The sequence below is a fragment of the Vanessa cardui genome, chromosome 4 (genome assembly GCF_905220365.1).
Source record: "Vanessa cardui chromosome 4, ilVanCard2.1, whole genome shotgun sequence".
Lineage (NCBI taxonomy): Eukaryota > Metazoa > Arthropoda > Insecta > Lepidoptera > Nymphalidae > Vanessa > Vanessa cardui.
Window position 1 is genome coordinate 8,455,267 of NC_061126.1, and position 17,010 is coordinate 8,472,276.

General features: G+C 34.3%; 1 protein-coding gene across 1 annotated transcript; it reads right to left on the reverse strand.

The window, feature by feature from the left end:
- Positions 1-249: 249 nt before the first annotated feature.
- On the reverse strand, positions 250-16,478 carry LOC124544234 (transcription factor SPT20 homolog-like 1). The gene is made up of 18 exons (XM_047122705.1): positions 16,262-16,478; positions 15,920-16,168; positions 15,169-15,324; positions 14,341-14,580; positions 13,471-13,692; positions 12,895-13,047; positions 12,225-12,534; positions 10,904-11,043; positions 10,436-10,524; positions 10,288-10,348; positions 9,420-9,713; positions 8,992-9,117; positions 8,784-8,916; positions 7,817-8,010; positions 4,771-4,950; positions 4,441-4,639; positions 3,628-3,750; positions 250-3,055 (listed from the first exon to the last, which is right to left on the reverse strand). Exons 1-18 carry the CDS (start codon positions 16,295-16,297, stop codon positions 2,970-2,972), a joined length of 2,991 nt encoding a protein of 996 aa, XP_046978661.1. The 5' UTR covers positions 16,298-16,478; the 3' UTR covers positions 250-2,969.
- Between the last annotated feature and the right edge of the window lie 532 nt (positions 16,479-17,010).

Consider the following 17,010-nt stretch of genomic DNA (forward strand, 5'->3'; position numbering starts at 1 on the left):
CATGACAAAATTAAACATAAATAAATAGCATGTGAATTGATTGATACGTACTTTATATTTTAATTCTGTCGAATTCTAATCGATTTTTTAATACATTCCTACGAATTAAAATAAATATATTTTTATCATATCGTTAATTATATTAATAACGTAATCAAATAATATAAAATGACACAACGATTAATACAATCAGATTGATTTAAGGTGGTTGACAATCACACGTATGAATAATAAAAGAAAAGCTTGTGTAAAAGTTATTTATTCGAAACGTCAATCTCTGAACAACGTACTCGAGTTAATTTTTACAATATCAATTTATACATAAATCCAAGTCAACGCATTCATATAAATTTTATTATACAACGTCATAAGCGTAACATCGCTTACAACTATCAATTATTATTTACAATCTACAATATATCGAAGTACTTATGTTGACACTGGAAACTTTATACAGTTGAGTGACAAAATTGGATTATTTGTATAAAAAATCTTTATTAAAATATATATACAATTTATTATAATATCTTATAATAGACAATTTACATTCGGATAAAGTTCTGAGTTTATTTTACAAAAAGAAAACCCTACATATTGAGCTATATGTCCATAAACAAATGAGATCAACAATACGCACGTTTATTTAGCTACGTTGTAGACATTGCTTTAATATGCTAACAGCAACATTGTCAAACAAATTAACACGTCGTACTAACGTCACGTATTGTGTTAAAACAACACTATTAACACTTAATATCGGTATATACAGTGATAGTGTAAAAATATAATTATTCAATAAATTCTTATATTCCAAGCTTCAATCATTGACATAATATAGTAACGAAATTGTGCGCGTTTCAACAATAAAAAATAATGTTTTATATAAATAGTATACTTATATGTACCTATTTAGTTTTTATATTTAGATATTTCCTGCCGTTTTGCTCGCACCGTTGTTCTACCATAGGTCAGGTGAGCCAGAAAGGGTTATTCTATATGCGAATAAAAATTAATCCTACAATTTTAAATCTCTCCTCCATAGAAAGATTCGCATAAATTGTATTATACAAAAAAAAAACTTCAACAATTTTTATTTCGACAGACTGATTATTTCATGTAATACAAAATGTCATTTATTAATTTTATCTTAAACATTGATGTCACGATTTATTAGAAATAACAAAACACGGTTGGTCTTGATTATCTAGAAATATTATATTAATTAATATTTATTTCTCCTAAATAATAAATATCTAAAGTTGACAATCTAAAATCGGTAAAAAACATATTGTGAAACGCCATTTTGTATCACATGAAAGAAAAAATTACATTTTGACATAGAATATTATGCTATGCTATTTAATTATATCGAATTTTATTAAACCATGTCATAATTACAAATTTAAAATAAACTATTTAATTGACATTAATACCAATATATAATACAGAATTAGTTTTAATATATTCAAATTGATCATTCATTCACTATTTACGTCCATTTACTTCAAAGGTCAATATTAAAGCGAAAAACCGTTAAAAGAGAGGCTACGTCTACAAACTCATTCAAATTTTATCCAAAATGCGGTTTTCCATTAGACACAAAAACAAAATGACTATTTATTATATATAGAAAAATCATTAAGAATCATTTATTATTTTATATAATATTGAGTAATATCAATAGTTTTTATTAAAAAAAAATGTATAGAATATTTTTGAAAATACTTGAATAACGCTAGATAGATCTGTGGCCCGATAAGATTAAACCTGTTTTAAATACAAAATCTTCGATGTTTAAATCACAATTAAAATCAGTTACGTCGCAAATAACGTTATGAAACCTTACATTATTATCAATCCCTTTATAAAGCTAGTATGCCTTAAATTTATACGATTGTAGCATTCAATAGGTACTAATTGAACACATAGCAAAACTTAACATCCGAAGCAACTTTCATTCTTTCAAACTGCCATCCTGTGATGAATTGAGTATATTACATATTTACATATTAATTACATTGTACTTTATTTTAATTACATATAAAGATAAACACAGTTTATTAAAACATCATGCATATATAAAAATCAAATTAAATATCCATGTCATTTTACAGAAATAATAATAATATATAAAATAAATTTAACGATTAGTGTAAAGAATATTGAGGTGAGTTATCAAACTGTTTCTATCTTTATATAAAATTGCGCGCGCAGCAACTATAATACTGATTTAGCACAAACCAATAAACATAACAACCCTAACCGTCATCCGTTAAATATTTCATTACATTAAGTACAATATCTTCAATTTTATTTCAACGTGAAGGCATTTTATGTTAGAATATCAGTATTTACAAACGCAGCGACAACTTTACTATTTCACATAAAAAATAACTAATAATTTACAATCGTTACAAACATTTCTAACACGATATAAAATCTTTTATAATAATTGGATTTCTCGAATGTTCTACATTTAAATAACGCTTACAATTTAGTCGTTCCTGTCATGATCCAATTAAACACGCATTTTATTAAAATCATATCGATTACATTTATAAATTATTTGTGACTCAAATATATAATTTTATACATACATACATACATGATTATGATAACGTATATGGCAAAAAAAGATGAACTATACGATTATTAACTTTCAGAATTCATTTCAATAAATTGTCTATGAATTTATGAATAAAATTCCGAATTTTCGATAGTGCAACATTACATTAAACCTTTCAGTCTCAGTGGGAAACTCATGGTAACGTTACGTATTTGAATTTTTAGTAAACGAATATCATTCGAAAGTCCATATCTTTCTAAATAACATACTCTGCTAGAATCGCATATTGCACGCAGATTAACTTCACTTGGTCACTAAGATAATATACAAATTTCTTCTAATACATGCAAATATTTACACTTAATTTTACTAAATCGGCAGTGATATAGAGTTTTAGCATTTACTATGAACTATCAGGATTCGATTTCCGTCGCACTTGATGGGCGTTTAGAGTCTGCGCTTGCGTCTGGGTTATAAACTGCGTGGTACCTGAAATATAACAACATCATAGTCTAACAGTGTTTATTTAATTTCGTCTGCAAATGCTAATTCTTACAACAACAACAGCCTGTAAATACCCACTGCTGGGCTAAAGGCCTCCTCTCCCTTTGAGATGGTTTAGAACATATTCCACCACGCTGTTCCAATGCGGGTTGGTGGATTACACATGTGGCAGAATTTCTATGAAAATTGTCACATGCAGGTTTCCTCACGATGTTTTCCTTCACCGCTGAGCACGAAATAAATTATAAAGACAAATTAAGCACATGAAAAAGCGGTGCTTGTCTGGGTTTGAACCCGCAATCATCGGTTAAGATGCACGCGTTCTAACCACTGGGCCATCTCGATTCTAATTCTTAACTTGCTATTAATAGCAAGTTAAGAATTAGATGGTCAATATTTTGTTACTAAAAATATAATTATAATCACAAACACTTAAGGACTAATTTCAATTGGACAATTTTCTAACATCGGAACTGAGATTGAGGTAGTCGGTATTCTACCCCCCCCCCCCTGTCTACCCGTATCCCCCGAAATTAAAGGCGGCGTAGCGTACGTACCGGCGCCGGGCGGCGGGGGGGCGCGGGGCGCGGGGCGCGCGAGGCGCGGCGGGCGCGGCGCGCGCACCACCTGCACGGCGCCGCCGCGCACGCCGCCCTTCACCCCACCGGACATCAGCTGGGCTGTGGCGATAAGAGAAATGTATTCATCAATTTCGAAATGCTATTCAACATTCTCGTCAATGTTACCACCCGTGGGAGCTAAATGTTATGTCCCCATTCCTATGGCTAAGCTGTCTTACTTAAACCGTAAAACAACGTTACTGAGTACTGTTATTTGGCATTTGATAAGTTTTTTTGCATAGTATATGTTGGCGGACGAGCATATGGGCCATCTGATGGTAAGTGGTCACCATCACCCATAGGCAATGACGCTGTAAGAAATATTAACTAATCCTTACATTGTCAATGTGCCACCAGCCTTGGGAACTAATATGTTATGTCCTTTGTACCTGTAGTTACACTGGCTCACGTGGGTGAGCCAGTGTAACAAACCGGAACACAATAATACTGAGTACTGTTATTTGGCGGTAGAATAACTAGTGAGTGGGTGGTACCTACCCAGACGGGCTTGCACTAAGCCCTACCACCAAGTATCTGATAAGTGGAAGGTGATAAGTGAACCTACCCGGATCGGTTGCACAAAACCCTACAACTAGGCGGAACCATATGTGCCGGCCGAAGTGCTACGGGCCCACTATTATTTTGGGCAACTTTGACATAACACGTATATCAACTAATGTATATGAGCAGGTGTTTGAGTTTAAGTAGTTAGGACATCAGAATTCTTAGATCAGTAAAAAAAGTACTAACCGATAGGTAAGGATAGCACCGAAGGTTGATTAGTGAGTACGACGGAAGTGGTGGGCGGAACTGAAACCAACAGCCCGCTCGACGAACCGGAGACGTTTAACGATAGAGATATCGGCGCCGAAAGTCCCGGTATTTGTACTTGAACGTTCTGTAAGCCCTGGATACTTTGTAAGCCTTGCAGCGATGTTAAACTGAGACCCTGGAACACGACAACAACAACACGTTATTATTTTTAAAACAGCCTTATTTTATCACAGGCTTTATATACATTTTCAACATATGGAACGGTGCGATTGATATATTTACTATGGTATATAAGGCTATGGTTACCTGTAAATGGCACACGGGTTGCGGCTGCGGTTGCGGTTGCGGCTGCGGTTGCGGCTGCGGCTGCGGCTGCGGTTGCGTGGGGGGCGTGGCTGCGGGTTCAGGGCCCATAAGTCGTTCTAACAAAGCGCTCTCACTGCTTGAAACGTTCGTGGAATCATTTTCACGGGTGTAGCTCATGACCTTGAAATTAAACATAAGCATGTATCATACTTCTAAGCTTGTTTTTGGTATCGCTTCTTCATTAGATATACTTAAGTGTTAAAACTTATGAATATAAGTGTGTTGCAGACGATTGGAGCCAAGACGGTAAAGTTAATGGGTTGAAGAGGTTTTACCCGAGAATCCAATCCAAAACCTGGACAGGAATCACTTAATATTTTACTATAATACAATGGAAATACTAAAGTATTCGCAACTGAAGTTTAAAGCGTAGTGTTCGTTTATACGCGTATAGTACGAAATAACTTAAATCAAGCATTGGCAAAATTCGTACGCTTTCCCATATTATAAATATTTATTTCTTATGCGAACATGATCTTTACACAAACGTAATAACTTGTAATATCATATGACAAAATATATTCGTCAATTTGACACGTCGGCATACATGCACTTGCTTTCTCGGGTTGAACTGATGCGATAATATATAGCGACGAATGGCGTCTAATAGCACGATATACAGCTATATATATTGGTTGTGATCGGTTTTTTGACACGTCGACTTACATGCACTTGCTTCCTCGGGTTGAACTGACGCGTGAATATATAGCGACGAATAGCGTCTAATGGCGCGATATACGCTATATACAGGGTTACAGGTTAAGTCGACCGAAATCCTTTAAGAGAGGATAGATTCCATCATTCCTAACCGATTTGACTATGGAACCCCATATCCTAAACCTAATCCTTCTCAAGTTATTGGCCTTTGAATTTATTTTATAAAAATGACAGATTTTTTGACGACTGCCCCTTTATTTTTGTTTTGTGTCCCAATTTTGTATTCTTTTTGCTATTTTTGAGTAGAAGATTAGTTGCTTTATTATTTTAAGCTACAAAACTGCCAGTAACTATACCAAATGAGTCGTAGTAGACAGTCAATTGTTAAAAAAAATAATTACATTTAAAAATATATTTTTTATTTTTAAGATATCTTTAAAAAGTCTATGACAGATGTACTGCAGATATGCTAAAAAATATCTACGGCTCTTCAGCTTTCCGATAAGGTATAATAACATAGGGTATTATTAGAATCCTTGGAAAAAATCTTAGAACAAAGACGCCCGAGTAACAAACGTTAAGCCGCTCGCAGCGCCTGTTGTCCTGCAATGAGTGCGAGCGGGACATTTTTCAATGTAAATAGGTACGAGAGGCATAGGTAAAAACTATTTTGGTTATTGTGTGTGCTTTTTGGTAATTCCTTAATTCCTTATTCAGTCTGCTTACGCGATTCGTCCGTGGTAGATGCGATACATAGTGCTCTTGGTTTTTTACTCGATTTGGCTTGTTTTCTGGACTGTTTCTTCCTATTCGTGACTGTGCTTGTTAACTGGACCTTGATTTGTATTTCTGATTTGGAACTGTTGAAAATGACGACCTTTACAAATGAAAAATATGCTGATATTCTGATTTGTTATGGGTACTGCAACTGTGTATCTTCACGAGCACGTGAAGAATACATAGTACGTTATCCTGGCCGCCGTATACCGGATATAAGTGTCTTTGACGGAGTTTATCGGCAAATTAGAGATACTGGCTCTGTTTCAAGATGACGAACAGACGTAGGCAGGCCACGAATTCATGACGACGACGAAGAGCAAGATAATGAGATAATTCGACGATTTCGACAGGATCCCACTACGTCAACTAATGTTGTTGCTCGAGGACTTGGACTCTCACAGTGGGAAATGTGGTTTACAGTGCATACTGCTGGTCTCTACCCCTACCACTTCACGCCAGTACATATCATCGAAGAAGGAGATCCTGCGAGGAGACTAGACTTCTGTAGATTTATGCTCAACGCAGATTTAGAAGATCCGTTGTTATTTAGAAGAATCTTGTGGACTGATGAGTCAAAATTCGACCAAGACGGGATAACTAATTATCATAACACACAAGTTAACAAACGTCACGAATAGGAAGAAACAGTCCAGAAAACAAGCCAAATCGAGTAAAAAACCAAGAGCACTATGTATCGCATCTACCACGGACGAATCGCGTAAGCAGACTGAATAAGGAATTAAGGAATTACCAAAAAGCACACACAATAACCAAAATAGTTTTTACCTATGCCTCTCGTACCTATTTACATTGAAAAATGTCCCGCTCGCACTCATTGCAGGACAACAGGCGCTGCGAGCGGCTTAACGTTTGTTACTCGGGCGTCTTTGTTCTAAGATTTTTTCCAAGGATTCTAATAATACCCTATGTTATTATACCTTATCGGAAAGCTGAAGAGCCGTAGATATTTTTTAGCATATCTGCAGTACATCTGTAATAGACTTTTTAAAGATATCTTAAAAATAAAAAATATATTTTTAAATGTAATTATTTTTTTTAACAATTGACTGTCTACTACGACTCATTTGGTATAGTTACTGGCAGTTTTGTAGCTTAAAATAATAAAGCAACTAATCTTCTACTCAAAAATAGCAAAAAGAATACAAAATTGGGACACAAAACAAAAATAAATAAATAAATAAATAAATAATAAAGGGGCAGTCGTCAAAAAATCTGTCATTTTTATAAAATAAATTCAAAGGCCAATAACTTGAGAAGGATTAGGTTTAGGATATGGGGTTCCATAGTCAAATCGGTTAGGAATGATGGAATCTATCCTCTCTTAAAGGATTTCGGTCGACTTAACCTGTAACCCTGTATATTGGTTGTGATCGGTTTTTTGACACGTCGACTTACATGCACTTGCTTTCTCGGGTTGAACTGATACGATAATATATAGCGACGAATAGCGTCTAATAGCGCGATACATAGCTATATCATCGGTTTTACTGAACTTTCCGATGGTAGGTCTAAGTAGTGTGGTCGATACCTGCGTGTAGGTGGGCGCGGCTGACGCAAGCAGGCGCGCTCCGGCCAGCGACACGGTGCGCGACAGCAGCTTGTGCGAGTCGATCGCGTCGGCCGCGTGCGTCATGGCGGCCGGCGCGCTGTTCAACAGGTTCAGGATCGTTGCGTTGCTGCCAGACGCCGTGCTCACCGCTTTCGCAGCGCTCTGGCTCGCAGCTGCGGACATACAACACTTTAGCGAGCAACAACAACGAACAACAACAACAGCCTGTAAATTCCCACTTAAGGCCTCTCCCTTTGAGGAGAAGATTTTGGAACATATTCCATCACGCTGTTCCAATAATAGGAATACACATGTGGCAGAATTTCTATGAAATTTGTGACATGCAGGTTTCCTCACGATGTTTTCCTTCACCGCTGAGCACGAGATGAATTATAAAGACAAATTAAGCACACGAATCAGCGGTGCTTGCCTGGGTTTGAACCCGCAATCATCGGTTAAGTTGCAAGCGTTCTAAGCACTGGACCATCTCGACTCAATAATAAATATATACGCATTTAAAATGGCAATAAGAGCAACTGTCGAGCGTAAGGACTGTATAATATAATGTATAATCGTGGACCGCGCTCGCTAAAGAGTCGAGATGGCCCAGTGGTTAGAACGCTTGCAACTTAACCGATGATTGCGGGTTCAAACCCAGGCAAGCACCGCTGATTCGTGTGCTTAATTTGTCTTTATAATTCATCTCGTGCTCAGCGGTGAAGGAAAACATCGTGAGGAAACCTGCATGTCACAAATTTCATAGAAATTCTGCCACATATGTATTCCACCAACCCGCATTGGAACAGCGTGGTGGATTATGTTCCAAACCTTCTCCTCAAAGGGAGAGGAGGCCTTTTAGCCCAGCAGTGGGAATTTACAGGCTGTTGTTGTTTTGTATTTTTATTATTATAAGTTTAATTAAATATCGATATATCATTCTTATCACCTTGTTGAAACTGTTGCGCAGAATTCATAAGGCTGGTGACGAGAGCGTTAATGGCCGGATTTGTTGATCTTGGTTTCGTTATTGTTGCTTTTTGCTGAGTCGTTGTTGTATTAGTGTATTGTATACTCTGAACCTGAAAAAAAATAATAATAATTCTGCATGTGGAAACAATTTATAATTTGTATTTAAGGGATATGGGGTAGCATACCTGTGATGTTCCAGCAGAAGACATAAGCGGATGTTGTATGTGTATGATGGCGGATTGCATCTTTTGAGGATTGAGTGGTTGCGGTGGATTAGTTAGCTGCTGCGCTAGTAATTGATTTGTTGAAGCCTGGGAAAGACATTAAACATATTTTTACCACACAATAGCATCAATATAATAAATATATTAACAAAAATCATTTATAGTTTGATTCTGGAACACTGGTTCGTTGTGGCACAGGCTTTTGCTTATCACAAGAACCAGGGAACTCATTTTAATCTGTAAATCATTTGTGATAAATAAAGCATATATTATTATTATATTATTATTCAATATATATGTAAAAGTTTTAACGCAATCCTTGTAGACAAGGTCAAATCAATTAAATTTATAATGCTATTCATATAACTATTAAAAAAAATGAATCATACCTGGGGCGACAACCGCGGTGTGGTAGGTGATGGTTGCTGTTTCAAGGCCGTCTCAACAGCTACATTGGCCGCCACATTAACAACGTTGCCCATGGTACCTACAGCCCCCACAGTACCCACCGCGCCCACTGTGCCAACCGTACCCACTGTTCCCACGGTACCCACTGTGCCCACTGCCCCCACCGTGCCAACTGTGCCAACATTCCCTACAGACCCCACTGTTCCCACGGTTCCCACAACTGTACCAACTGCTGTAACGTTTCCAACGTTACCGACTTGCTGCAGTTGAGCTTGCTGTTAAAAGAAAAAAAAAACATTTTTACAGTATTATAATATGCATTATTGCAAAGAATAATGATGGTACTCAATCAAATACAAAGGGTATGTATAAGTTGCTTAGTACAGAACAAAGTTAATTTGAAATAAAAAAAACCTATAGGTATAGTGGCACTAAATATACCATCAGATTATCTATTTCCCAAACTTTATTTATTTTTTATCAATAATAAATAAGTATAAAAAGTTATTCACATTATTTTTCGCTTGTTGTTGTATTTAAAAATATTTTAATCGCCTCATTTTTTCAAGTACAAATAATGTTTACAAAAGGATAAAAAATTTCGACAAAACTTGGTAAAGATCAAAGATTAATTATCACAATAGCCCTCTAATACGTAATTGCATTTATATTCCTATTGATCTTGATAAGTAAGATCAAAATGGAAACCATGAATTATAAAAACACATACAATGATAATTATTATGAATATACAGCAACTGGCTAAGATGTCAAAGAAACTTTTGTATCATTTTAAAAGTTTATACTATGTAAAATTTTTATATAAATTTTTAATATTTCAACACTTACCAATATAGGTAGCTGTCTTGCATTCGTATGAGCGTTGGGAGTTGCAGCAATTGCAGAGGTTCTGTAGAAAAAAAACAGCTGATTTATATAAATATGTACTTTATAATTTCAATGCAATTGAAAATAATGTCTGTGTCTATGAACTTACACTACTGGAACCGTGGTTGCATGTGTTTGTACTGTGGAATTGCTCGCTTGTGCAGATCTCTGCTGTTGTAGTAGTAACTGTTGCCCCTGCTGATATACATTCAATTAAAAATGATTGATAGATAAAGTTTTGAATATTACTTATTCAAATACTTACCAGAGCAGAGATGGCCCAGTGGTTAGAACGCGTGCATCTTAACCGATGATTGCGGGTTCAAGCCCAGGCAAGCACCACTGATTCATGTGCTTAATTTGTCTTTATAAATTATCTCGTGCTCAGCGGTGAAGGAAAACATCGTGAGGAAACCTGCATGTGACAAATTTCATAGAAATTCTGCCACATGTGTATTCCACCAACCCCGCATTGGAACAGCGTGGTGGAATATGTTCCAAACTTTCTCCTCAAAGGGAGAGGAGGCCTTTAGCCCAGCAGTGGGAATTTACAGGCTGTTGTTGTTGAAATACTTACCATTTCTCTCATGCCGCCAGTGAAGGAAACTCTCGGTAGTTGTCCAGGAACAATATGTTTTATCCGAACAGATTTTCTTCCTTCTTCCGTGAATATCTCCGTGAATTGCTGTATATACTTATTCGCCTGCAGTCGTGAACCTAGAATAAAATATGACAAGTTATGTTAAAAGTTACCTAAATAGAAGGGACTAACCGTTGTTAATGTCACTATAATTGTGAAAATGAATGAAAGTTAAGAAACCCAGTAAAAATTGTGGTTTTTATTTCTAGTACATATTTGCCGAAAAATATCACATTAAAAATTCCATATTTAAATAGCGCGCAAAAACGCTACTTGGACAATATGGCGCTGCAATGGGGTCATATAGTAGAAAAGCAAGGTTTACAAGAAAGTGACTTCATCATAAGCCCGGCCAATCAGAAGCGTTTTGTGTAACGTGACAAACGTTTGAAAAAATGCATTTTTATTGATGGATTTTTGAAAAAATTAAGTATTATTTTCAAGTTTATTTAGTAAATAACCATTTTTAAACTCATAATATACACTGATTACAATAATTCACAATTTATTTTTCGCATTGTCAAATTGCCTATTGTGAAAATGAATAATATATGACTAGTCAGCGGCGACGGTTTCGCTCGCGTTTAAGTCAGGTGTTCGGCATGAAAATTACTACGTCCATCTACGGGGTTCAAGCTTGCTTCACTCTGAGTTACTTTCCCATTTATAATATTAGCTAATTACAAAAAAATGTTAGCCCTAGTATTATGAATGATCAAATCAAATCAAAAATAAACTTTATTCAAGTAGGCTTTTACAAGCACTTTTGAATCGTCATTTTAACAATTTAGTGAAGCTACCACCGGTTCGGAAAGTAGATTCTACCGAGAAGAACCGGCAAAAAACTCAGTAGTTACTCTTTTTAACATTTAAAAATACAAAGTCATGTTAGTTAAATACAATTATGTAAATTAATATATCCTGCGTGGAAGTCAACAAGTATTAGCTCCACTCTTTTTTATCATCTATAAAATCTTGTATTGAATAATATGCCTTTTCTACCAACGTATTTTTTACAAACGATTTGAATTTACTAAATGGCAAAGTTAAAAATATCTGCGGAATTTTATTATAGAAGCAGATACCCTGCCCCAAGGAGGACTTATTGACTTTGCGGAGTCGGAAACTTGGCGTTATAAGCTTATCCTTACTCCTGGTGCACATACAATGATTATCACTGATTTTATCAGTGATCAATGTTACTGTACTAAATAATTACTTAAATATTAATGTATTATTTGATTTTCCAATAACTCACCTAAAGTAAATCTACACGCTGCACCATTCCTCTCGCCTTCCACGTGGTCTCGGTCCACATACAACTCTCCTAGGAACTCTTGGTCGGACGGGCGCTGCAGTATCGACAGCTTGATGTGGAAGAAGCCGGCGCCGGCGTGCGGGGACGTCTTCTCGGTCTCCAGGATGTATTCCTCGACGAGCTGCGGCAGGCAGTCTGGCGTGGGGCGCGGCCGCTCGTAGGCCCGCGCCAGGCGCTGCGGCCCGCCGGGCTCCGACGGCGGCGCCAGCGGCAGAGGCTCCATCTTAGGCGGCTCTATCGGCTTGAACACCTGTAACATGGATTTCAATGTTTTGAATTTATTCTACGAACTATATACTACTATATTCTATAAAGTAGTTTGCTAGGGTAAGGTGGTTTCTCCTTTTGAGAAGATTTTCATCCAACACATTTCCGGGTTTTTCCGGTATTTTTCTTCGACATTAAAAACGAGATGAATTATGATGACAAATTATGGACATGAAAATTCACTGATTATTATCTGATTATGTACCCACAGTCAATAGTTAACGATGCACATTATCTAATCACTGGGTTGTCTCTGCCATTTCACTACTCATATATGAATTTGCTAATTTATTTCATTATTTCACTTTAAGCAAGCAAATTTATTTTTCACTAATTTGATTACCTCTGGTGGTTTTTTAGGGAACTTTGATGTGAGTCGTGTATGAGGAACAGATTGCCTGCTATTCTTTGCTCTTTGACGATGTATCAATTCCAGCAGCTCTAGTCCATGGAAATGAGTAAATTGGTCCAATTTCCTTTTCCTGTTAACAGCCACCTGCAACGAGAAAACAGTGCATAGACGACAGCCTCCATTAAGAATATTAATCATGTCAGAATTATATCACCTACTGACTTTTACGTGGCCACTAGACATAATAGCTGTTCTAATTTGAAGTCTTGAAAATATATACTTATTATTTATTTAAATATAATATAATAATAAATATATTATATTAATTTTAAAACTTAATGAATTTTAATATAAAAAAATATATATATAATTCAAGTAGGCTTTTACCAGCACTTTTGAATCATCATTTAACAACTAAGTATATTAAATGAAGCTACCACTGCTTTGGAAAGTAGATTCTACTGACAAGAACCGGCCAGAAACTCAGTAGTTACTATATTTTTTTAATCATTTTTTTGTGTTGTTATGAGTATATATTCAAATTTTTACATATTACAGTTACCCTACCTGCGAGAACCTTTTCGCTTGCCGTCTAATCCGCGGCGTGTTGAAAAGTCGCGGGGCGGCGTGCAGGCGCGCGGCCAGCAGCCCCACGGCGGGCCGGGGCTCCAGGCAGAGCGGCGGCGCGGCGGCGTGCACCAGCGCAGCCTCCACGGCCTCAAGCGCGCCGCGCTCCTCGCCCGCCCAGCCGCAGCGGCCCCCGATACACATGGCGTCCGTTATTATACTCTGTAAACAATGTGACTATATTTATATCTTGATTGTGTCATGTAGCTGGCTATTCTTAATCTCTTATAGCTAAGTATCTGTCACATAAGGCTGCCGATGCACGGTTTTAATATATTGTTAACCAGTTACTATAAATGTTTTATGTATGTAAATGATGACGATTTTTTTTATTTCTAATTATACATTCCTCAATACATTAATTTAAAACGAAAAAAAATTAAGATATATAGTTAAACTGTATAGATTTCAAAATGATTTTGGAGTTAAAATTAGTCAATTTCATACGGAAAAAAATACTTTTAATTCTATATGAATGTTGCTTGGAAAAGATTGCTGAAAAAAATACCAGCACTAACCACTTAAGTTGCATTAAATTAAACCCTATAATATGACAATTTAAGTGCTTTTATTAACCTACTTTAGTAAAATTTGTGTAATACATTTATTTCTTTAGTTTATCTTAAAAGTTTGAATCATCAGAATAATTACTTTAAGAAAGAAATAGTAGCATTGATTAATTTTAGTCTTTAGTATTAAGAATATGCAAATTATTGAATCCTGTGAAAATACTTTAAATTTCTTGTACAATAGAAGTGTAACCAATAATAATTAACCATTAATTATATAATATTTAAACAATAACGATACCTGATTAGTCGGTCTTAAGAGTACATGGTGTGTATCACATACAAAACTAGGATATGCCTGCCGATAGTCTCTTATTTGAGCTATAATGCAACCAGAATAAAAGAGACACGAGTGTTCAGACTCGAGTAGGTCTAGGAGCACTACTGGTAATTCTTCATTATCTATGTAACTCAATAGCTCTTCCTCTTCATATGGCCACCTTGGAGTTTCAATTAAAGTTTCATCTTGACTTGATGATGCCTAAAAACGTAATATTGCGTTTAGTTTACCAAATAACACTATAAATTTCTTATATATCTATTGTACATTTTCAAATATAATCAAACATACAACTTTTTTGTATGACGCAGTTGTCAATATTTTATAAAGGTATATTTTTATTTCAATCTACATTTCAAGCCCAACTTAAGTAAATTATTTCACACTTTCCTATATGATACTCCAATAACATAATAATATATGAGAGGATTGACAGACTGCCCGGTTGATAGCTGGAGAATAGGAGTTGCGATGAAATGGTTAAATGCTGCTAGCATTCTTACCACTATTGCAAACAAATTTTTTTAAATTTTCATTTGTACATAATTAAGGTCAGAACTGTAATAACTTTTATTAATAAATAACACTTTATTATTATTTTATTAAAGTACCTTGTAATAATTGTAAGCTAGCCTATTCTATTGTATATTTTACAAATACATTTTTTAAATAATTATTGAGTAGTACAAACTAGGGATATAAATTATAATAATGGAAATATTAATTGAACTATTAACAATAAATTTCCGATTTAAAAATATTATAATAAATATCAGGTTTTATACTTACATTTGCATCTGGGGGTTGAATGAGCTGAGTGTTTCCATTTACTTTTAAAGAAAGTGAGTAGCCTTTATTGCCTGGATATAAATTAATTATTAATGTGTTTAGATTGTATGTTGCCAACAACTTTTCTAATAGATAGGAAGTCGTTTTTAATCCTTGCTGTAATTAAAAACACATATATTGAGTTGAATTTCAAATTAAACATTTTAAACTAAAATGTAATACATTATGTAGCTATATTAATAGACATATTGTTATTACAAAATATATTTTAAATGTGACTTAAATAATACCTCACACTATAAAATAAAAAAATATATAAAATCAAACTCATTTTTAGATAATAATGTTTTAACAGATTAACTAAAGAGTTTAAAATAGAAAGGTAGATATGCAATACTTAAAAGATTTATATATATCATATTGCAATATATGATTGATTGAAACAATAAATTAAAGATTTAAGCACAATTCTTATAGAATACTTTTTTAAACCCAGTTGGGCAAGAAAATAAAACAGTACAAGGAATATTATCATTATAATGAAAATAGCTTAAAAGAATTATAATAACATTGTCCATAGCTACAACACATGACTAAAATTTTGAAACTGTATTAAGCAATCAACAGTGTTATTTAAATTCCAAATATCTGATTTTGATGATGTTTCCTTGAATAAATAAAAACAACATAAATTCAAAAAATTATATTCAACTTGTATTTATGATATTATATTATTTACTAAAACACTCACATAGTTAGCCTGTGAAGATTCATCTCTACTCAGCTCATTGTAAAGTTCATGAAGGTTTTTGAATAGATCAAATTTTTCTGCACTTTTTCCCGCTGAACTGACGGAATTTCTTTGAAACTTCATTCTAGAGTCATCGACAGATTCTGCTAGATGCATCTTTTCAAGAGTCCAAGTCATTTTATGATCTGAGGCACCACTGTCAAAGTGTGTTAGATTTGTATTCACATGTTTAGCCCGGTTAAGTATGACCTAAAATAAAAATAATAAGTTATAATTTGTAAATGTACACATCAGTAATTGCTTTGGTTTAAAAATTATTTGCAAAATTATTGTAACACTTACCTCTGCTTCCAATGCCGCGTGAATTAAACCATCCATAATGTCATTAATTAAAAAGAAATATGTAAGTGGCAGTTACGTTTTTAAATATATTATTTCATTTTAACAGTTTAGACTTGAGTATTAAGTCATGATTTATAGAAAACTAATACGCTTTATTTATGTTTCACATTGCATGACAGTAAAATAACATGTCCAATGTCCATCAACATTTTTGACAGTTCTGTGTACTGTCGAAAATTGATAGCAATAGTGACTGACTGATTACTATTACAAGCTTGATTTTACCGATTTTTTTAACCGTACTTTTTAACAAGTTAATCATAATTTGCATACGTTTATTGTAACAAATTATTCAAAAAAATAGTTATTCTTGCAAACTATTTATTTAAACAAAAAATGCCATATTTTATCAAACACCAAAAAATGATAAAGTTTAATTTTTTTTTTTATAACAATCGGTTTCAATACACTTATTTATACATGCATCTACAATATTCGTCTTTAACAAGAAAATTATAATTTATTATGAATAATCCACTAAAATTAATATCTATTTTACTTATTACATTACAAAAAATATTTAATTTGTTACTTAAAGTATATTTCAATAGTAATTAATATTTCATCAGTTATAAACATTATTAATTGTGTCATATTGTCGAAAATTTTATTTTAATTTTATTTTTGAGTTATAAATAAACTAATTAAATTAAATATCATATGATAACTGGGTTTAAAAAAAAGTATTC

Excerpts from the sequence above, each read along its gene's own strand:
- LOC124544234 (XM_047122705.1), bottom strand. The coding sequence starts at position 16,297 with ATGGATGGTTTAATTCACGCGGCATTGGAAGCAGAG. Across the intron at positions 15,325-15,919 it reads AATCTTCACAGGCTAACTAT|CAAGGATTAAAAACGACTTC; the intron begins GTGAGTGTTTTA and ends TTTTAATTACAG. Across the intron at positions 8,917-8,991 it reads CTTCTGCTGGAACATCACAG|GTTCAGAGTATACAATACAC; the intron begins GTATGCTACCCC and ends ATTTTTTTTCAG.